Source organism: Electrona antarctica, assembly GCF_951216825.1.
Source record: "Electrona antarctica genome assembly, chromosome: 10".
NCBI classification, from domain to species: Eukaryota; Metazoa; Chordata; class Actinopteri; order Myctophiformes; family Myctophidae; genus Electrona; species Electrona antarctica.
This window is the reverse complement of record NC_136791.1, coordinates 43,541,545-43,564,003: the sequence shown is the minus strand read 5'-3', so window position 1 is coordinate 43,564,003 and position 22,459 is coordinate 43,541,545. Positions and strand designations below refer to the sequence as shown.

The 22,459-nt window shown below is 41.6% G+C and overlaps 1 protein-coding gene across 1 annotated transcript in view; it reads left to right on the top strand.

Annotated features, from left to right (window-relative positions):
* Nucleotides 1–7,304, top strand: part of thbs2a (thrombospondin 2a) — a 45,136-nt gene extending 37,832 nt beyond the window's left edge. Inside the window, exons 18-23 of the mRNA XM_079512209.1 lie at nt 2,348–2,575; nt 3,205–3,476; nt 4,497–4,594; nt 5,106–5,245; nt 5,882–5,912; nt 6,399–7,304. Coding sequence (XP_079368335.1) covers nt 2,348–2,575; nt 3,205–3,476; nt 4,497–4,594; nt 5,106–5,245; nt 5,882–5,912; nt 6,399–6,402 — 773 coding nt within the window. The 3' untranslated portion in view covers nt 6,403–7,304. The remainder of the gene's footprint in view (nt 1–2,347; nt 2,576–3,204; nt 3,477–4,496; nt 4,595–5,105; nt 5,246–5,881; nt 5,913–6,398) is intronic.
* The last annotated feature ends 15,155 nt before the right edge of the window (nt 7,305–22,459 follow it).

The window sequence follows — 22,459 nt, the reverse complement described above, 5'->3', positions numbered from 1 at the left end:
TCGTGCTGGGTTTATTCAATAGAATCAGTAGGGGTCAGTCTCCTCCACATTAGAAAGAGCTGCAGTGGTGGACAGTAACTACATACTTGATCATACTACAGTGTCACACAAAAGCATCAAATGTAGCAGCGGCGGTGGCTCAGGGGTAGAGTGACTGGATGGGAACCGCAAGGTTGCCAGTTCGATCCCAGGCTCCCACAGAGTTAGTGTCGAAGTGTCCTTGAGCAAGACACTGAACCCCTAATTGCTCCTGATGTGCTGGTTGGTGCCTTGCATGGTTTCTGCCGCCATCGGTGTATGAATGTGTGTGTGAATGGGTGAATGTAATGCACAATCTATGTAAAGTGCCTTGGATAAAGGTGCTATATAAATGCACCATTTAAAAGCGCACATTTTTAGCTTGTAGATCTTCTACTTTTGCTATTTTTTTATTTGAATCCTGAAAAGTAACAGTTTTGGACATTCAGGTTTCCACCTGACAGAGACAATTTTCTATTGTCTCTGATAGATAGATACTATTACTTTTCTTTTTCAAAAAAGATTATCCCTTTTTTATCCCCAATGTAGTCATTTAGTCGCCAATGTATTCCACCTAGTCCGGCAGCCAGCCTTTCTTTTGTTTAAAGCGGGAAATTTGGTATATAGTCTTTTTTATTGGCCTAAAATATTGTCTATATACATACATTCATGAAGCTGACCGGCTGTCACTATTCAGCTTTTATTTTATTTTATTAACATCCTATGGCAGGCAAAATTTTCAAAAATGTCAAACTTTCCTTGTGTGGCTATGGCTGTTATTAGCCCAAGGAGTGTATTTTGTGCAAAACTAATGCTTGGAATGGATTCAGAATCATGAAAACCCCCTAGTTTGACATGTCACATGCTACTTAAAGCAAAAGGAAAGTTTGACATTTTGACAGTTTTGCCTGCCATAGGATGTTAATGGTAGGATCACAAGAAACCCCTATAAAAAAGATTGCCCAATACCGACAGCCGGTCAGCAAGTGGATTCATAAATATATGTATATAGACAATATTTTAGGCCAATAAAAAAGACTATATACCAAATTTCCCACCCGTGCACCTTGACTGCCGGACTATCCCCACTGCTGTTGGATCCTATACTGGCTCACCTGCCAGTGAGGAGCCCCCACCGGGAGTGCTGTTGGATCCTACTGGCTCACCTGCCAGTGAGGAGCCCCCACCGGGAGTGCTGTTGGATCCTACTGGCTCACCTGCCAGTGAGGAGCCCCCACCGGGAGTGCTGTTGGATCCTACTGGCTCACCTGCCAGTGAGGAGCCCCCACCGGGAGTGCTGTTGGATCCTACTGGCTCACCTGCCAGTGAGGAGCCCCCACCGGGAGTGTGTAGAGCCTTCATCCTACTCCTCCCGCCCAACACTCCCCACTGCTGGTAGCAGATCTCCAAGCTCACAGCGCTGCGAGCTTGAACATCTGCTATTTCTTTTTACACAAATCTTCTTTTCTGGGGGTCCCAGGCACACATCTTTTCAAATGGGGGTCCGCACACACCTGTATATCTCAATTTCTGGGTCCTTGTCATGAAAATGTTTGAGAACTACTGATTTAGAAGACATTTTGTAGACTCTTCCTCAGGTCTTAATGGATAAAAAAAATCTACTTCTCTTCCCACCACTGCAAGGCAGCGAGCTGCTTCCTCACAGTGGGTTTTATTAGGTACTGGCGTCCTCTTCCCTGTCTGCTCATGGCTTGCAGTCTGGGCCTAATAGACTTCAGACCTCCTTTAGATTCTTACGAGTGTCAGTGGAAGTTGTCACAGCGGGAATAGATGGCTGATGTTGCTTATTAAGACTTGGCAAACAGTGTTAAAGTGGGTTTCCTGGGAGGAGCAGCTTTTTGTTTCCATTCACGGTTGTTCTATAAGCTACGCTGCTGCCTCTGCCCCTCCCTGAACGTTGCAACAGTATCATAGTCAATATCATGGTCAGTATTATGGTCAGTGTCATAGTTAGTATCATGGTCAGTATCATAGTCAGTATCATAGTCAGTATCATAGTCAGTATCATAGTCAGTATCATAGTCAGTATCCTGGTCAGTATCATGGTCAGTGTCATAGTCAGTATCATAGTCAGTATCATAGTCAGTGTCATAGTCAGTATCATGGTCAGTATCATGGTCAGTATCATGGTCAGTATCCTGGTCAGTATCATGTCAGTATCATGTCAGTATCCTGGTCAGTATCATGGTCAGTATCATGTCAGTATCATGGTCAGTATCATGTCAGTATCATGTGGTGATTTTGCTGTGTATGTATGGAATACTATGGATAACACCTGCAGTTGTTTCTGTGCCACTGTAATGAACAGGTGACGGCCGAGGTGACATCTGCAAAGACGACTTTGACAATGACAACATCCCTGACATCTTCGACGTGTGCCCAGAGAACAACGCCATCAGCATCACTGACTTCAGGAAGTTCCAGATGGTCCACTTGGACCCCAAGGGAACGACTCAGATCGATCCCAACTGGGTGGTCCGACACCAGGGCAAAGAGCTGGTGCAGACGGCCAACTCGGACCCCGGACTTGCAGTAGGTAAGCACACTTGGGTTTTCCTTCCGCTTGGGTTTTCCTGCACGGTCCCAGTAATGCATTCTCTCTCCCTAGACATCAATATCATATTTTCTGCCTACGTTAGCCTGTTATTAGTTTGCACCTGCAACGGAAATAGCAGGTGTAGCTTGTAGAACTGTATCATCGTCTGTACAGTACAAGGTTATGCTGGAAACCAGACAAATCCAGCCAGTGCAAAAACAAAACAATCTGATCTACAAACTCACAACGTGTTGTGAGCTTGTAGATGTTTGGCCCAGAATATGAACGCAGGGTCCATATGGTTAATTAACTATGGATATCGTCTCTGTCGTGTTGAAACAATTAATTTTTCAGGATTAAAATTCAAAAGTAGCAGATCTACAAGCTCAAAACTTGCCGCTTCACACAGCACTTCGAGCTTGTAGATCTTGCTGCTTTTGTTGCTTTCGTGTGACACTGATCAATTAGGGCATTCATTTACCGAAAAACACAAAAAGTTAAAATATGGAATTATGAGTTTTCTGCCCCGACAGCATCGATATACAGTACAGTATACACATAATACTCGCAGCAAGAATGTGTTTCAAGCATTCATTCAGATATCCCCACCCTCCGCCCCCATTGATCAGGCTTTGATGAGTTCAACGCTGTGGACTTTGCGGGCACCATGTATGTCAACACGGACAGAGACGACGACTACGCAGGCTTCGTGTTTGGCTACCAGTCGAGTGGACGCTTCTACGTGGTGATGTGGAAGCAGATCACGCAGACATACTGGGAGGACAAGCCGTCCAAAGCCTTTGGCATCTCTGGCGTTTCACTCAAAGTGGTCAACTCTACCACTGGCACCGGAGAGAACCTGAGGAATGCCCTGTGGCACACGGGCAACACTCCTGGACAGGTGAGCTGTGAGAGCCACCAATGGTCTGTTTGACGCTCTGATGCACAAACCATACCTTTAACCCATTTAGGCCTGACCTCAACATTTAAAAAAGATCTTCTAAATCCTCCAGTTTTCTGAAATAAATATTTTCACAATTTTTCAAAAATAGCAGACCTACAAGCTTGTAGCGCGCCACTCGGTGGCGCGCAGATCTGCTATTTTTCAATAGCTAAATTATAACATAATGTTTAAAACACCAAAAGGGGTGATGCCGATTCTAAAAACGCTTTCTAAATTCTGACCTAAGGTTTTCTGAAAAACTTCAAATATTTATTAAAAAATTACAAAAATGTTATGCTGCTGTACATCAGTGGTTCCCAAACTGGGGTCCGGGGACCCCTAGGGGTCCTTGATGGAGTTCCAGGGGGTCCCCAGCTAAATGATACGTAGGAACCAAATGGACCCTTATGGGTCTGTAACTCAGAGAGTGTACAAATGGTTCCATTTGTACACTCTCAGAGTAAAATTAACATTGGGGTCCCAGAGATAGAAATGCCTAATTCAGTTCAAACTGGGGGTCCTTGAAATTAAAATGGTTGAGAATCACTGCTAGAGCTGTAAAAGTCTTCTCTTATGGGGGTCCCTGGCATATCTTTTCAAATGGGGGGTCTGCGGGCTGATACGTGTCGATTTGGGGGTCCTTGACATGAAAACGTTTGGGAACCAGAAGAACAGGTCAAGGGTCAAAACACCAAAAGGGCTTCCTGTCCTGAATGGGTTTGCACAACATGGGTCAAAATGTACCTGTATTAATTTCCTACTTTAATTGAATTAATGCATGGCTGAGCGTTTATTTTGCCCTCTTTTGAAATAAATGTATTTCATAATGTAATATTCCAAGTATTCATTGAATAATTTATCTCCTTTTTCCTTTATTACTTTATCAAAAAAACATTTTTTGTATCACTACAAAATGTGCTTTGCCAGAAGAGGGATGTTTGGTTGGAAGCGGTTTAACTGGTGTATTGCTTTCCATAGGTGCGTACTCTGTGGCATGACCCTAAGAACATCGGCTGGAAGGACTACACTGCCTACAGGTGGCATCTCATCCACAGACCAAAGACTGGCTTCATCAGGTATTGAAGGAGAAGGAGCAGCAGAACCATTGTGGGCGGGAACCCCTTTTGGTGTTAGCATCATGTTATGCTTTAGCTATTGAAAAATAGCAGATCTACAAGCTCATAGCGCGCCACCGAGTGGCGCGCTACGAGCTTGTAGGTCTGCTATTTTTGAAAAATCGAAGAACGACTGACATAGAAACGTAGCTTTTTCAGAAAACTGTCAGGATGTAGAAGACATTTTTAGAATCTGATCTCAGGTCAAAATGGGTTAAATGATGGGGGGGGGGGGGGGGGGGTACAAAAAGATTCCTATGAGGAATTTGTTCATGAGCAGATTCAAAGAAATTTCAATTCAAATTTCAATTCAAATGAAATTCAAAAAACATTTCATTTGATCTGAAATTGTGGTTTAGGTGCTGGCCATCTGTCTCTCATCTACGCACCCTATACCAGTTGCCCATCAGCGATCATACTGTTTTTCTACTGTATGTAGAAACGAGGTGTTTTGGCCTTTCTGCTTTTGCAGGGTTGTGGTCTATGAAGGCAAACAGATCATGGCTGACTCGGGACCAGTTTATGACAAGACGTTTGCAGGGGGAAGGCTAGGCCTGTTCGTCTTCTCACAAGAGCTGGTCTTCTTCTCCGACCTCAAGTACGAGTGTCGAGGTGAGTGCTGTCACTTTGGTCTGCTTTATTGCACAGTTAAATGGAGAGTGGAAAATACAGGCTAGAGGCAGGTGTTGGCATACTGTATATATACTGTGTATGGTCATGAACAATATGTCGAACCACCGTCGGCTCACCGAGATGGGCAATTGTTTTGAAAAACGTAAAAAGTAAATAGTAGTTATTTATGTATTTTTTTTTTCTGTCTATTTGATAGTGTGTACAGATAATGGGGGAGAGAGATGGGGAGTGACACGCAGCCTATAGGTGCCCAGACCGCTAGGCGGACCCGGACCTATTTTTTATTTTATTTGAATCAATCCTGAAAAGTAACGCATTAGGTTTACTTTCCACCCCACAGGGACGATATATTATATAACTATTAGCCACTAAGTCTCCATGTTTAGTATGTATGGCCTTATAGCTACCTAGTAAGACATTTGGACCGGTGTGATGTGAATGTGTGTGCGTGTCTCTCTCTTTGCTTGTGTCTGCGTGCATCTGTGTGTGAGTGATGTTTGAGCATACTTGCCAACATGGGAAATGTGACATGAGAAGCACTCTTGCTTTGTCGTTATAAGGCCAGAGGATAGGTCTTAAAACTTATTTTCATTAAACATATTTTTCAATACTCAGATAAACCGGAGTTTCCAACAGTGTTCATAAGGTAACGATGAGACGGACTGTCTGTTGTGTGTCGGCTGACGCAAGGAAAAAAGAATACAATAAAATAATCTAGCCCACGCTAAGTTTCTGCTTGTCACCTTGCCCAGTTACAATGTCCCAGATGCATTGTGGGAAGTCCTGTGCGGTTCCAAGGACTTCATGTCTTCTGTTTCGAAATGCTAAATAAACAGTGGAAAATGAGATTGCTGCTTTTTCACCACCGCAGATATTTGCAAAACACGCTTTTTGATGCACATAAAGGCTTGCTATAGTAGCCAGTCTACAAGCTCACAACGTGTCGCGCTGTGATGCATTGTGAGCTTATAGATAGGCTATTTTTGGTGTGCGACACGCCGCGCAACTAAGTAGCCTATAATTCACCTTACAGGCACAGTTTGTTGCTGCTATTTTGAAGCCTCACATGGGAACTATGCTTGAGTTCTGAATGTGTCAGCGATGCTAAGCCATGTTCCTAACCCATTCCCAGATAACTGAATCACAGTGGATTATGAAGACGTGATGGAACGCAAAAGACCTTTGACCCTCAAACTGAACACCATTGCTAACGCCAGCTCAACGAAAATTGAACTTTCTACGTTGTGCCTTGATCCATCCATTGAAGAGGAAACCACGGCCATTATTCTGTTTCCCCCCCGAGTGCCCTACGGTGCACGAAATACATTTACAAGTTCAGACAGAGAGGAGAGTGAACAAATACAAGAGCCGTTGCCAAATATCTACTCATACCTAATGTAACGCTGTTGACATTTTAAAGGAAGCCATCGTACAACCACTTACACTCTGTGATATTTTTCCTCTCACTTATTGTCTTCTGTAGTTGACTGAATTTGTCATCTTATTCTTTTACGTTGAAACAATTGCTTTTATTCAGGAATATCAGCGTATTGTTCTGTGCCAATATGAGCAACTAAACCTACCGTGTATCTGAATTTACCTGCCGAAAATGTACCTGCATCCAAAGCATCGTGGTGTTGCTGTCGCAAGTCCATTTCTATCCATTTTAATCATCATAAATGTTTTGCTTTCATTCAGATCTTGAGTGAATGGTTTAGATTTGGCAATTGTACTACCAAAGATGTTTATACTAAGTCTGTATTATAATTTCTTTTGTAAATTATTTATGCTCTACTTTCTTTTTTACGGTTTGCTTTTTTTTTTTTGCTAGAGATTGTAAATAATTATTTATTTGTTTACACTGACAAAATTTGGAATTGAATATTACAAATGTCAAGATGAAATATAGTATTAGACGATTTGCTTGATATTCAGTGGTGTCATGCACTTGATTTGTTGTGTTTGCCAACTGTTAGAATGCTAGACAAACTGTTAAGACATGTGGCCTCCTCCCTCAGATATACCATTTAATACTTATGATTAAAGGTATATTCAGTGATTTGACTTAATTCAAATATCACTTATTTTTTATTTTTTTCTGGATAATCCTCCCTACTATAGAGTGTGCTGACCATATAAGGAGCTCCTCCCTGTCCCCAGTGAGCCCCTGGGGTAAAAAAAAAACCCTAGTTTCAGTTTTGGTGGCGGGTGGCAAAGCCTTCATCCAATCAGGATGAGAGGGGCCTTCCTCCAATCATGATCGAGTGGGGGCGGGCCTTGGTGCAAATGCTGTTGGCCTGTTACACTTCCCCCCACTGTAGAGCGTGCATGTGCACATTTTGTTACCGGGGCGGACTGGGTGGTTTTCCAAATCACCCAAATCACTGAATGCTCCTTTAAGTATGACGTTCTGCAAAGATTAAACATGGAAAGATGCAAGATGCAATTGCTGAAATGGTTCCTGTATGCAAAAGGTTATGGTAGTTGTTGTAATGCACAAAAGAGAGCCACTGCGTTTATTCTCTTCGATGTCCAATCAGGGCATCTGTATAACCTTAACCACTTCCAACATGGCATCCATGTTTTGGGCTTACAGTTATATGCGAAAAATGATCAAACATAGCAGATCTGCATGCTCACAACACATTGCATCACGCTTGTATATCTGTATAAGTTTGCCTATGTTTGAATACGGCAATAAGTGGTTGAAGGGATTTCTTTCATTTTCGCAGAACATTTTCTTGACTGTAACTATGTAGGATTTGATCAGCAAACAACAAAACCACTTTTTGTATTAGTTTCACCTTTGGAAAGTCTCATATTTACAAACAGAAGATGTAAATCCAGATATAATATACATTCTTTTTTTGGGGGGGGGGGGGGGGGGGGGTGATTGGAGCTGTGTGTAAATACAGTATTGAGAAGTACAGTAGGCTATAGGTAAGGACAAAGGCTACATGTCTTTGGTGACACTGGATACCCAGGATAACTGATGTTGTGAACGTCCGTAGCGGTGTGTATGCCGACTGGTGAATTTGTTCTAAGGTAGGATGAGATTTAAAGCTGCAATCTGTAAGTTTGCCGGGATTCAAACCCTGGGTCTCCCTTCTAGCGCTCTCACACATCCTCTCGAGTCAGAGGATATATTGCGCTTGGCTTCTGGCAGTACTGCTTGTCAACCAGTATGGTGTCCTTATACCTGACGCCAGGGTCTAAATGTAGTAGACAGAGACCACCTCCAGGCTCCAACCACTGCAGATGTCCTAGAGTTATTCTGTTACATACTCTACTATTATACAGATTGGTTAAAATGATGGTTTATTATTCGTTCAAATACATTCCCGATTGCAGCTTAAAACGTGTGTGTGTGTGTGTGTGTGTGTGTGTGTGTGTGTGTGTGTGTGTGTGTGTGTGTGTGTGTGTGTGTGTGTGTGTGTGTGTGTGTGTGTGTGTGAGAGAAGGAGTCGATGTTTATCAGTCGATGTACATGCAAGATTGGATGTAATGAAAACATTTGATAATGGTCAGAATTGTTACTGATTGATTGATATTGGAAGCCATGTCTAATTTTTCCCACTATAATGCTACACTATAATGAATCCAGATGAACGGCTCTCTAAAACCCAAATATCCTACTGTTGATGGGTTCGACTGTATAGTGAGGCATAAAGAATCGTCAGTGTATAACTTTGTTCGTCTTGTATATCATCCACATTCTTCCATGTTTGATTTTCAGCTTATTTGTTTTGTTGAGAGTTTGCAATGCACAAAATGTAAATTGTTTTTGTTTTTTTTTGTTTTTTTTGTATACATGTGTTGTTGGATATACATTTCTTACAAATCATTATTATAAGTTGTTCTGAAAGAGATGGTCCTGTTTCATAAATAAAACATTTGTACACCACAGAGTTGTGTTGATGATGTGCGTGTCATCCAAGAGGTTTGCAAATACAATTATATGACCATCTGATTCCTTGTTTCATTTGGGATGAATGACATGTGAAAGATGAAAGCTGGAATGTGACAGGGCCTGACGTCCCTGTGACATGATACAGACCATGATACTGACCATGCTACTGATATGATACTGGTATAATACTGACATTTAACTGACCAATGTTTTATTTTCTCAATAAGGAGCCTAAAGGAGATGAGTCATTAGTCCATTTACGACAATATAAAGCATGAGAAGAGAAAATGTATTTACAGTGTATTCAAATATACCAGCATACACAAATTCTAATACATTGAGAAAGTTCCAGCCTTTAAGACATAGCAATTGGGGCTATAGTAAAAGAGATATCTATCATATTAGTAAGTAAAGTGCAGTATAGTAACACTTGCAAAAGATTGTAAAGTCTGAATGCATTATACTTTTGATTTGATTAAATATAAAGACACGTCAGGCACACTTTCTGTGGGGAATCTCCGGTCTAAGTAGGCTTTTTGTCTTCCATAAACCAAATAAAATGGGCTACTGTAGAAAAAAAAAAAAAATAGGTAAACTAAAAATGAAAATGTTTCACACCGAACACAATTCTACCTGTCTTGGACATGTATTTGCCGGTCTGGTTTAGGTCTTTTAGTTTGCCTGATTTACGTGTACTTACTACCTCTGTGTTTATTGTAGCTACTGTGTCTAGGAATAGAACTCAGACCTATAGACACACATACATACTAGTAGTCTGTTAATTCCTCAGATGTTTCTGTAATTAGTAATAATAGTGTTCTTGTGCTTCCTGTCTACCCTTGTTTGCTATTACCTATCTTGTCTCTCCACCCTGATTACTTAACCCTCGCCACCTGTGTCCTGTTGCCCTAGCCTACCGGCGACCCTGTTTTCCGCCCCGAGGTGGGGGCCGCCATGTTTGGGTGAGTCAGCACTATTCTGTGCCTATCGGGTCCCAACTTGGACAGGGCTGAGTCCAAGGCTGAGTCCCCCCCCCCCCCCCCCCCCCTCCCTCGCAGTCTAAAACTACAGGGCGAAAGTCCCGCCCACCCCAGGGCATAAAGCTAGTTCGCAGCCTCCCGGCATATCTGTGTTGAGTAGTTGATTCACCTGTGTCCTGTTAGTGCTTATTTGAACCTCCCTGTGTCCGTTTTTTTTGTTCATTTATTTTGTTAATTTTAGTGTTAGAGTTATAGGCTATGGGCCTTCTGTATTATTAGTTTGTTTGAGTTCCTGTTATGCTTTGTCAGCCCTGTTCATGTAACCTTTTGACTTGAACCGCTTGCCTGTCTGCTCATCCTGCATTTGGGTCCTATTCCACGCGCATACCCTTACACTATCAACATGGGTCTTCATGCTAAGTATGAAATATAGAGGCCGACTGTTTTTTAAGTGACAGGGAGAAGCAAACCCCAAGAGGCTGATGCAGTAGGAAACCTGTCTCTGGTCTTAAGAACTCGTACGTGTCATCTTGGTACAGCCAGCAGTGGAGGAGTTAACGTTTTGAGAAGGCTAGGAAAGACTTGCTATTAGGAATTCAGGGGATGTCAAATCCATGCTTGTGGCTTGGTGGTAAAGACATTTGGGTCGAGGCCCTCAGAATGCCACGTGGCATATCCCAAACTGGATATATAGGTCTGGCACTCGACCCTGGTTTCAGTCATGCAGCACATACCAGGGTGTTTCTTAGTGCCGTGCCAGAGAATACCAAATACCAACACATCACACCGTATACCAATGTTTTCTGCTGAGATGGATCTTTATCAAACTGTAAACTAGCTGGAAATCAACAAAGATGAGTCGAGATGAGTTGAAAACTCATTCAGCGACCTGGTTGCTTTTCATCATATCAAGCTTGTTAGGTATATGTAAGCCTAATAGCCTATACGCCCTAACGCCTGCACTGCACGTTTTGTTCTTTTCTAAATATATATTTATGTCCCATATTATATAGGGACGCCAGGTTGAAACAGGTTCAGAAACACCATGATGAGAGACCTGGATTGGCACCAGGGGTGGGTCAGTCGTCGCTGAGTTGCAGTGAGAAATCAAGAGACACCAGGTCCAGATCATGTGGTGCCGGTGTGTATCCAGCTTGGAAGAACGGATGTGGTGCTTGGCACTACATTGTCAGTTTAAACAGAAAGGAGAGCCAGAGAGCCGAGCACAAGCCTCTTATATAAACACAGGTTTAAAAGGAGAACCGCTCTGTGTGAGGTTCCTCTCTCCAGTCACAGTGGTGTGAAATGCCTGCCTGTCTCCGCTCCACCCTTCCAGCGTGCACCCATACCTCTTCCCTGTGTTCCGCTCTTTTTCCTCTCAGTTGATCTTTCAGTCCAATCCCTGATGTCACGCTGTGAGTATATAATATCAGTGTAATCACATTACATTACATCACTAAAAGGTTGAACAACATAATATACCCAAGAGGTATATCAACTTTGTGTCAATCCTTTACTTTGAAGTTTGAAGTGCTCAGCCGGTGAACTCTTAAAACTTTCCGGACAAGTGCATTACATTTTTACTTGTCCGTTGGACAAGTGACTCTTGGTTTCGCTTTTTCTGTGACGCTCCTACCAGCCAACAATATTGTCTGGCATTATTGTCTGGCTTTCCTAATCATCACCTTTCCAATATTCTTAATAGCCCTAGAATGTATTCATGTCTTCCAAATACCAAATACACAGCCATATACAGTATCAGTCCTTAGCAGACTGTAAACGTGTAGCACCTGTGTGTGTACTTACCCAGTAATTAATTCCTAAGACTTTGAGTCAGATATTGTCCTCTAGTTTCAAGTTCTGGCAGAAAACATATGTTGTGTAAAATATCGCCACTTTTACATGAGGAAAGTTAAGCTAGACTGAAAATATAAAAACTTCCTTTGGGGACAGTCAATGTTTGGGAAGCACAAACATATGGCGCACACAATTGGCAGGTGTGTTGCGATTGATGTTGGCGTAATAATTGATATCACACCACCTATTTTGTGTGCCCCATACATTTGTGCTTCCTATAAAAGGGAAGTTTTGATATGTTCAGTCCTGCACTCATTCCGGGCCCCTCGCCGCAGAGAATGTCGTCCCGTGTGCAGCACGTAGAAAAGTGGAGATATTTGTCTTAGGAATCAATTATTGGGTGGGTGCAAGGCAGTGTTACAAGTTTAAATGCAGACGAGGTCAGTCTGCTAACGGATAGGACCGATCTATGGCTGTGTATTTGGAAGACATGAAATATATGTAAGATCATAGACATTATAATCTAGGCCGGGCTATTAACTTGTAAACTTAATGATGATAATGAATTTATTTATATAGCACATTTCAAGACAGGGGGCAGTATTATACGTGTCTTAAGTACCAGGTCTTATGACTTAACTTAAGACCTGGAGGCGTGGTCAATGCTGTTTGGCCACTCAGAATAGCCAAATGGCATTGATCACGCCTCCAGGTCTTAAGTTAAGTAATAAGACCTGGTACTTAAGACACGCATAATACTGCCCTAGTCACAAAGTGCTTTACATAACAGGGTAAAAAACAACAACAATGTAGTCACAGCTACAGCAAGCACAACATGAAAGCATACACACAAAAATAGAATAAGGTATGCAAAAGGAAATTAAGAGAAAGCCTTAACGTAAAGGTGGGTTTTTAGAAGGGATTTAAAACATGACACAGATTTTGCAGGTCTTAAATTAATAGGTAGGGCGTTCCATAGTTTGGGAGCCCGGATTGCAAATGCCCTGCCACCTTTTGTGATAAGCTGGGCTGTGGCCTGTGGGGGTCTCAAGGAGGGCTTTGTCTGAGGACCTGAGTGAACGTGTAACTTAGAGTATTCATCTAATATTCAAACGTATGTACCAAGTAAGACCAACTTACAGTTAGTTGATTTAGGCCTATTTGTGTGCTCGTGCTCCAGACAAGTGACTTTTGTGCCCAGACAAGTGAATGGGAAATGTACTTGTCCGAAGGCCAAGTGCCTCAAAAATGTAATGTCCCTTATCATGAAATCGCTCTTGTGACATCTGGATCATTAGAGGAGAGGTGGCTTCAAACCTCAGACTTGTGGCATGAGTTTGCGTTGAAATCTCACAATCTCTATAAGCTCCAACCCCACCCAACCACCGCCCTTCCATCTACAACAGAAACCTTCCGTATCAAATAGGGAGGATCATTTTGGCCCTTGGGAAGAATGGCATGCATTTTCTTGTACTTCCCGGAATCCCTGTGAAATCAGCATTTAGTGTTCCCATTGGATACTTTAATGAGCAAACCTCTGTTGTTACCGAACAAAGTAAGTGAGGCCTGGCAAAGGAAAGCATGTTAGGAAAGAAGTGGCTCTGTCATTTGAAATAAAATAAGTCATTTATTTCGAGGCGTGAGTCTGGCTAGTCATTGGGAAAATATCCATAGTCCTGTCTTAGTGCCAACCTAAGGGCTGCATACTCACTGCTCCCTGAAGATCGCTGCCAAGAGGTGGGGCTTAAGTCCTGCAATAAATGGACTACAACTTGTTTGCATGGCCTCAGCTCTTTGATGTAGTCATGCTACAAATGTCTGGTGGTAGGAAACGGTAAAGTAGTTGCAGTAATATCAAAATTAAGGAACAAAGTGAAGGAACATTGTCAAATAGGATGAGACATGCACTTTTCTCAGTGCATTACATGTATTTGGAAATGATCTCAAATGCAAGTTGAACAAGCTCCCCACAACCAAGGATATCCAAACCAAACCTGTCTTTTGTGATACCTTCCTGTCTGTCTGTCTCTCTTCAGTAAATCAAAACACAAATCAAAGTTTGTGTCACTAAATAATAATAAATAATAGCTTCAGGAGACAAAGGTCTTACGGACGGCGCACATATTTAATACATTTTGTTTTCTATCAAATGTCTCTTCTGTGCATCTATGAATGCATGTGTCCTCACAAAATAAAATAAGTAAGACTTAACCTCTTATTCTCTGTATCCTCCGTATTCTGGGGAAAACCGTCGCTGAAATTAGCAGATCTACAAGCTCACAACAAGTCATAATATAGAGCAAAAACAAAAGTAGTTTAGAGCCCTGAGGGCCTGTTAGATCACCTATTGCCACATTTTGAATATCTTTCCTCAGACAAATTAAGAGCTGCTGCTGCAATATTTTAACGTGTTCTTCTGTGCAGCACCTGGGATTGTTATCTTTTGGATGTGTGTGCTTTGTGAGCTTTTTGCCATCAGTATAGAATCATGGTGGATCTAATAGTCAGTTAGAATGTTTTGTTAAAGTCTTGCTAATTAAGGTGTATAGGGGAAATCAATCTGAGTGACTTATAAGTGCATTCAATAGGCCGTATCACAACTAGACATACAATACATCCTTTCCAAGCAGAAAACTATTTTATGGTGGTTTGCACACTTGCATAATAGCACAAAGATTAAAGGAGAAAATGCTTGAAATCAAGAGGAAAATAAAGGATATCGCAACATGCTTTTGCTTGCCAGGAGATATGACGGCCTATTGCCATATTCATGTTTGATTCAAATTCATTGTTGCAGTGCAGATAAATCACAAGTTGTACATGCCCCCCCCCCCCCCCCCCCCCCCCCCCACCCTAGACATAAAATTCCTCAGTGTTAATACATCAACATTTGTTTTGTACTTGAAGAGTGTACAAATGCAACCACAAATGTAACCAAATCCATTTGTGTGAGGTTATTGCCAGGTCAAAAATCTGCAACCTGTTTTAATGAGATCCAATGCATGTGTTTGTGGTTTCTCACCCATGTCATCAAGGTTTACAGTAAGTGGAAACAAGTGTCACTCTTAATGGATTCAAAGTCATTACAACGGCGACCCAGAACAAATTTCACTGAACACAACTTTTTAAACTAATCTGTATGGTAGAGTATGTGAATAAAATCACACTTGTGTGAAGTGAGGGGCGCCCATTGTGGTTGGGGAGGGCATGCTGATTTTTTGGGGGGCATGCTTATTTTTGGGGGGGTATGAATAAGACAAACATTAAAAGTCCATAGACTTGGCTGTCACATGACGTCATGTCTGAAAGCCAGACACCCATCAATAGACCTAGCATGCAGTGGTTAGACTTAGAGAGATAGCTGGGCGATTAGCAAGCAGTCTTTGTGCTGGACGTAAAGCTCTCAATCTGAACCCCTCGAGAGGCTGAGGAAATATAGGTGGATGGAAAAATAATACACACCTCATCTCTTACAATCTTAATCCAAAGTGATTTATAATAAGCAAAAACATTTTTTTTTAAAACTAAACCAGTTTATTTATCCTCTAACAAATAGCAGATTATTAATTGATTAAATATTTGCTGAATGTACCCTCATCTGTATTTGAAATGTGGGTAGCTCCCACATTATGCCACATAAGAAACAAAACACCTTCCATTCAATGAAAGACAATTCCATTTTGGCCAAGGGAGATTTTCTTCTGGGCTACAGACAGGACTACGCTCCAGTCTACATTCAACCCCCCCAGCCTGAACCTCTATCAGGAAACACAATCCGGCTCATGGCACAAGTGCATCAACCTGGAATTCAAACCCAGGTCACAGACGACTCCTCACTGCCAAAGCATCTCCCTTTCATCCAAAGACAAATCTATCCTGGCCAAGGAAGGACATTTGGCTTCTGGGCAACAGGCATGGCTACTCTGGTACATAAAGCACATCATCATCGTAACACTAATAAATGAACATGGAAACGGTAGGACGTGCGACAGACTGCATGGCCTCATTGGCCTGTCCAACAGAGGCACGTGGAGAGAAGTGTCAGGGCCCTTTGGCACTTCAAGGCATTTACACAGTCCAGACAACACATTACACGCAGCCTGCACCTGAAACAACAGACACGTTGAATGTGGCTGCTAGTGACAAATTCACCAAGTCGCCATGCAGCGTGCCATGCTGCCTATAACATCATTGAGCAAACACTGGCAGTGTGGTAATCCACAGAGCAGACATAATCCATCACCATTTAGATTTTTTATTTTGTTTTGGATAATGGAAGTTTTCCATTTGCAGTCTACTCTGCATATCTAGGCTTAGATTAATCTAGTTTCAAAGCAGTGTTGTGTTGATAAGGGAACCCAATCCTATACTATGTCAGACTCAGTATCATGGTCAGTATTAGGGCCAGTGTGACAGTATTATGGTCATTATATTGCTTTCAGCTGCCCTCAAACTTCTCTATGCCCCTGTTGAGAAACTAGTGTGGGTGGACACATAATATTGGGCTCCATTTTCGTCACCGCTAAACCCCTTATCCCTAAACTTCTTTGCCTTTTTTACTATTTTGAAAAACATTTTTGAATAGTTCAACTAGCCAACTAGCCAATTGTGAGCTTGTAGACTGGCAATTTTAACTATTCAAAAAGGTTTTGCAAAATAGTAAAAAAAGGCAAAGAAGTTTAGGGGTTTAGCGGTAACGAAAATGGAGCCCATAATGTCATATGCCGACAATAGCTGATCTACAATGCATCGCAACACGTTGTGAGCTCGTATCTGCTATTTTCAGTGCGACACCGTGGTGTGATGGAGTAGCCTATACATTAAGGCAACGCAGCGTCTGCATTTTTATGAGTGGGACTACAATACTACACGCTCCCCTCCCTACTATGGCAGTGGAAACAACTGATCACTCCATATCATTTTACATTCTCTGATGGATTTTTCAGCCATGTTGCACTCTCTGCTGTAATGGAACATCGACTCATATAAAGATACACATGGCAGGCTATTTAAAGACAGTGCTCGTGCAGCTATTCTCTCCTTTCTTTTTGTTTTTCTTTCTTTTGTTGGCCGGTTTTCCACTACCAATGCCAAATCATTTTGCATTTCTATTGGGAAAAGTGTTTCAAGTGATGCAAATGAAAAATAAACATTATTGTGCATTTGGGGGTTAATCGTCATTTGTCAGGATCTGAGAAATTATCATTTTGCATCCAGTCATTTAAACTGTCTTGCAATACATGGAGTCTAATTATTCTGTATGAAGGCATGAATACATAATTGCCAATGTATGAGAGTGTATACAACTTTGATTGACCATGTGTTGACCACTGTATATCATCGCCACAGAATTGCCACAAAAGTATACTGGTCTTCCATGCGAGCGCTGCAATTTCTACATATCTATATTGTGCTTGCATCTTCTTGCCCTTGGGAATGGCATTGCATCAAGCAACCTATCTCAGTGAGTTTTGACACTCAAATCAGGCCTCATGCTTGAGCCTCAGAGAAGAGCAAAGCAGGTGTGTCCTGGGTTTTATTACAGTTGAAGGTTGGCTATGTCAAAGGGGCCCATGTTTACATGATCTGATGGACAAGGTCGCAGTGCCGTGCCCAGGAGAACAAGAGACACCATGCATCAGGTTTTCATTAGTAGCTTACTGCATGCCACTGTCAAATTGTCTTATCTGTACTAAATGATTCTTTCATAACTTGTAAACATACTTAGATTTAGGCTTATGTAACATGTTAGCTATTGTGGCAGTATAGAGTGTGGTTTGTCCATTATGATGAATTCCTGTTCTGTTCTTTGTCCATATAGAAGTGTCTATTTGTACGTCTCTAAATGTTGATGAATTGAACATGGTGGACCCTATTGTAAACAAGTGTAATGCTTAATTGGGTCCTCCACTCACAGTTAACAGCCTTTGTATTGGGTTTGTGCTTGAAATGTACTGTAATTCTGCAAACTGTTAATAAATATTTCAATCAATCAATCAATCAATGTTTGTGTGCAGCAGTGAAGAAGTGAAGAATTCATTTGACTGATTTTCTGTCAGTCTAGAGTCCTGTGACTCCTGTCCTTTAGTTGCAGTGTGTGGGGTCACGCCACAGCTACAACATCTCCACTACACCACTGGCTAATCAGTCTGTTACTATACACTGAGGTATGGCCACAGCTTCTGCAACATGGTGGAGGGTGAAGCAGGAAGACCATAACTTCCAGTGAACAACCTTGGGATTATTACATAAAATTAAACAAATTGTTTGGTCTAAACTCCCCCCTGTCAGGGTGTAAAGGAGCATCTTGGACACTCATGCATGAAGGAAGCATGAGTTCAAGTCCGTTGCTCTCCCAAGGTTGGCGGAGGGTGTGTAGAGCCCAGGATCACATTAGATAATTGACACAGGGGTGAAAAATGGGTTACAAAATCGTGGGATAAAAATTACAGGGAAACAATTCCTTGATCCTGTAAGCAATGTCAGAGAACCCAAACTATATTCTCTAAGCACACATAAAAGATGAATAACTGCTCATTTGTTTGGGGTAAAAGGAGGGAATCCAGATGCTGTCTGTTGATGCGGAATGGTTCATAAATCACACTTATATGTACCAACTCCACTTTATCATCAATGCATTCTTTAAACTGTAGCCTACCATGATCCAAATCAACTCTGTGTTGCTGAGCCAAGAGTACCGTTCTTTCATTCTTTCATGACTGGGTTGTTGATTTGGGCTTGTTGTACCAACTTGGCATAATCTTAACCAAAAATGCCCCCCCACCCCCTCTTCCTTTCAAGCAAATTAATTGTGTTGAATAAATCATTCAAGTCCAACTCCAACTTCCAAATTCATCCTTCATCCACAGTAGCGTGAGTAGTAAGTGATTTTCAAAATAGATAATACTTTCAGATGGCCAACCTTCCTTCAAGTCAAATAATTAATCTGTTTTTTACGTGCAGGATATTATGACCCGCTTTAATTTAAATGTTGTGTAATACATTTATATATTGTTACCAAATTGTTTTGGTCAAAGGTTGTCTGCTTATTAAAGAGCTCTTTAATAAAGAGCTCTTTAATAAGCAGATCAGGATAACAATTCTATCCAATCAGGAGATTTATCAGCTTCAATTTGATAGTGTTACAGTTTCAATTTTGTCTGATTTTGTTTCATCACTATTGTGTATCCTGTTGAGATCTCTCTCCTCATTGGATAGAATTGGTATTCTGAGCTGAACATTTATTTTATTTACTTTTAACACATCTTTTTAAAGAACTGGAGAGGCGTGGAAACTCCTGGTACTGACAGTCAATAGTAATAATTTTAATTATCACCACAATTAAAATTGTGTTGTTAGAGAGATGACATGTAACAAATGTCAAAAGCCAAACTTTCAACATTATGTTTATATTGCATTATGCATAAACCCTGGCAGGCCAACCTTAACTGTCATATAGGCCTAACTAATATAGCCTATATAAGGTGACATGTGAGGTCACCACAACCATAACCATTCTATACAAATACAGAAACCTCAAGTCTACTACTTTTCCAGTGAATATGATACCCTGCCATCTGGTGCTTGGCTCTTCTTGATATTACACCTTAGTAGTTTTTGACTACCGGTACTTCAACAAGTCTGCACTGGATCAGTTAAGTTGTGATCAGCAATGACATTTTAAATGGTAGTTAAATTGATATGTAGTGATGTAATTGATTCAGTAATAGGCCTACGTATGCCCAGCTCTAGTCTCTATAAACTAGTAGTCAGTCAGTGCTGTTCTTGCCTGCAACATTAAAGTAGGGGTGTCACTGTCATTGAATGTAAAAGTTTGCTATTTCTTAACACATAATTATGCAAAAAACAGTGGATGGCAAGGCTTTCTATGGCTCTGGAAATGGGTTCACTTCACTCTCTACTGTACTGCTCTACTCGTACATGCGACGTGATTGCCATCTTGTGGCGAAATGGATGTAGCGCAGTACGGCAGACGGTGGTTGCTTACTGGTAGTGGCAGAATACCTGAGCACCGTGACCGACCCAAAACAAAGAAAAATCCTAACTAGGTACAGACTCAGTGAACACAGTCTTGCGATCGAGAAAGGCCGTCATAGGCAGTACCTGTATCCCGAGAGAAGACAGACTATGCACCCACTGCACACAAAATGAAGTGGAAACCGAGCTACACTTCCTAACCATCTGTCCATTGTACCAAGACATCAGAGACACATACTTCCCACAGATTACAACCACATACGGAGATTTTGAAAACATGACCAATGACAAAAAACTCCCATATCTGCTGGGCGAAGTACAACAATGTGCAAACACAGCAGCAAGATTTGTGAGTTGCTGTGATAGGAGAAGGATATCAAACGGAACACAACCACCCTAAAGACTAATCATTGTGTATATTCCTGCACTATACCTGCATCCAGTGATCTTGGTACAATATAGAAATTGATCTATTGAAGATTCTGACGTTCAAATGTACATCTTTTTTGTTTTGATTGTATTGCTGTATTGTTGTATTGTGCTTTCTGCTTTGGCAATGTAAACGTATGTTTTCTCATGCCAATAAAGCCCTTTGAATTGAATTGAATTGGTTCAATACAAGCAAGGGTTTAACTTGGAGGTGATGTGACTGAATCGATGTTCAAAAAAAGTAATAATAGAGGGTATGCACATGCATAAAGTGAATGGCAGATCGAGTGGCAAATCGAGTGGCAAAGTGAGTGACAAAGTGAATTTAATGTTGATTAAAGTAATTTAATGCAATCAAATGTGACTTTTCTGTTTGGATGCATGGGCTGTCAAGGCCAGAAAGTAGTTTTTTGCCAGGCATTTCCGCATAACTTCCCGGTATGATGATGATGTCACGCGCATACCTTCTATAATCGTATGTAATTCATATTTTGTCCAAATGTACATCATTATCTGTGTTTTGTTACCTACCGTGTTTACTAGCTTTAATTGTATAATAATAATAATAACAATCAAAAGTAAAATCAACAAACTATAAAAACTGGTGAAATACATTGGTCAAACTGTCAAATGATATAAGAAAGAGAAAAGAAAAAAAGCTGTACTACAAGCTCACAACTTGAGCTTGTAGATCTGCTGTTTTCACAATATTTATCACACTAAATGTAATTGTATTTTGGGGGGTCCCAGCCTGAAACGTTTGAGAACCTCTGGCCTATGGGGTTTAAGGAGAACCTCTGGTCTATGGGGTTTAAGGTTTAATAACCTCTGGTCTATGGGGTTTAAGGTGAACCTCTGGTCTATGGGGTTTAAGGTTTAAGAACCTCTGGTATATGGGGTTTAAGGAGAATCTCTGGTCTATGGGGTTTAAGGTTTAAGTTGATCACTATTATAATAATACTAGACATATCCTCCCTTCAGCTGCACCTCTCATAGCATTAACACATTTCTTGCTAGACATTTCGGGCAGAGGACATGTCATTTGAAAATATATTTTGACTTCTACAAAACGTGCTTGCACAACTGTGACTAGTGAGAAGCGATACTGTAGTGATAACTTGACATGGCTCTCCTCTGTGACACTTTTTACACTTTTGTAATGAAATAAATAATATATTATTTTAGCATTCAGTCGCGAGCCTCCCATGGTGTGTGTACCGTGCTGTCCTCTCACACCAGGCTGTAACAGGACACTGCCTTGCTCGAGAGGAACCGGAGGAACCGAACCGAGGGTCGAACCAAAACGTCCACTCTGCCTCCGGAGCCAGCAGCGCCACCTTGAAATGTTCTACAATTACTTTAATGCATCTAAATGTGAGTGACAGTTAAGTGTCGAAGTGTCCTTGAGCAGCCGCCGAACCCCTGATTGCTCCCGATGTGCAGGTTGGTGCCTTGCATGGTTTCCTCCACCATCGGGGGGTGAGTATATTATATACTCACCCCCCGACTATATACTGTATATAGCCTGAAACAGACCTGTGCTTTTCTGGCCACAGAGGACCAGAGATATTCCCTTTGTCCTTTAGTAGACTGGTCATGTTCCCTCTGTCCTAGTACACTAGTCATGTTCCCTCTGTCCTAGTAGACTAGTCAAACACGCCACAGCCCTTTGGACTGGCATGTTGACATAACTGTTTGCGTCTCTGCCTTTCTGTATCAGTGAGTGACAAATAAACCCTCTTCTATCTTGAATCCTTTTTGCCAGCATCATTCTTGTGAGAGCAACAAAGGGTTGTGTAATTGTCTGTTGGTTTGTATGACATGATGACTCGCTGTACGGCTGTAGTGCGTGTGTGGTCGGGGGGGGGGGGGGGGTTGTAGATGTCTGCATGGTAGATGACTGAAGACAGGGACTGTGTTCCTCCACCTCACAGCTGTCTATGATACCGTCTGGTACAAAGACCTCATAGTGAAACATTTCTTCTTCTTTTTTTCGCCACTAGGGGGTGGGAAAAATAAAAAAGCATAGACTTATAAAGGATAGAGTGAGGACCAGGGCTGAGGCCCGCCCATAACGTG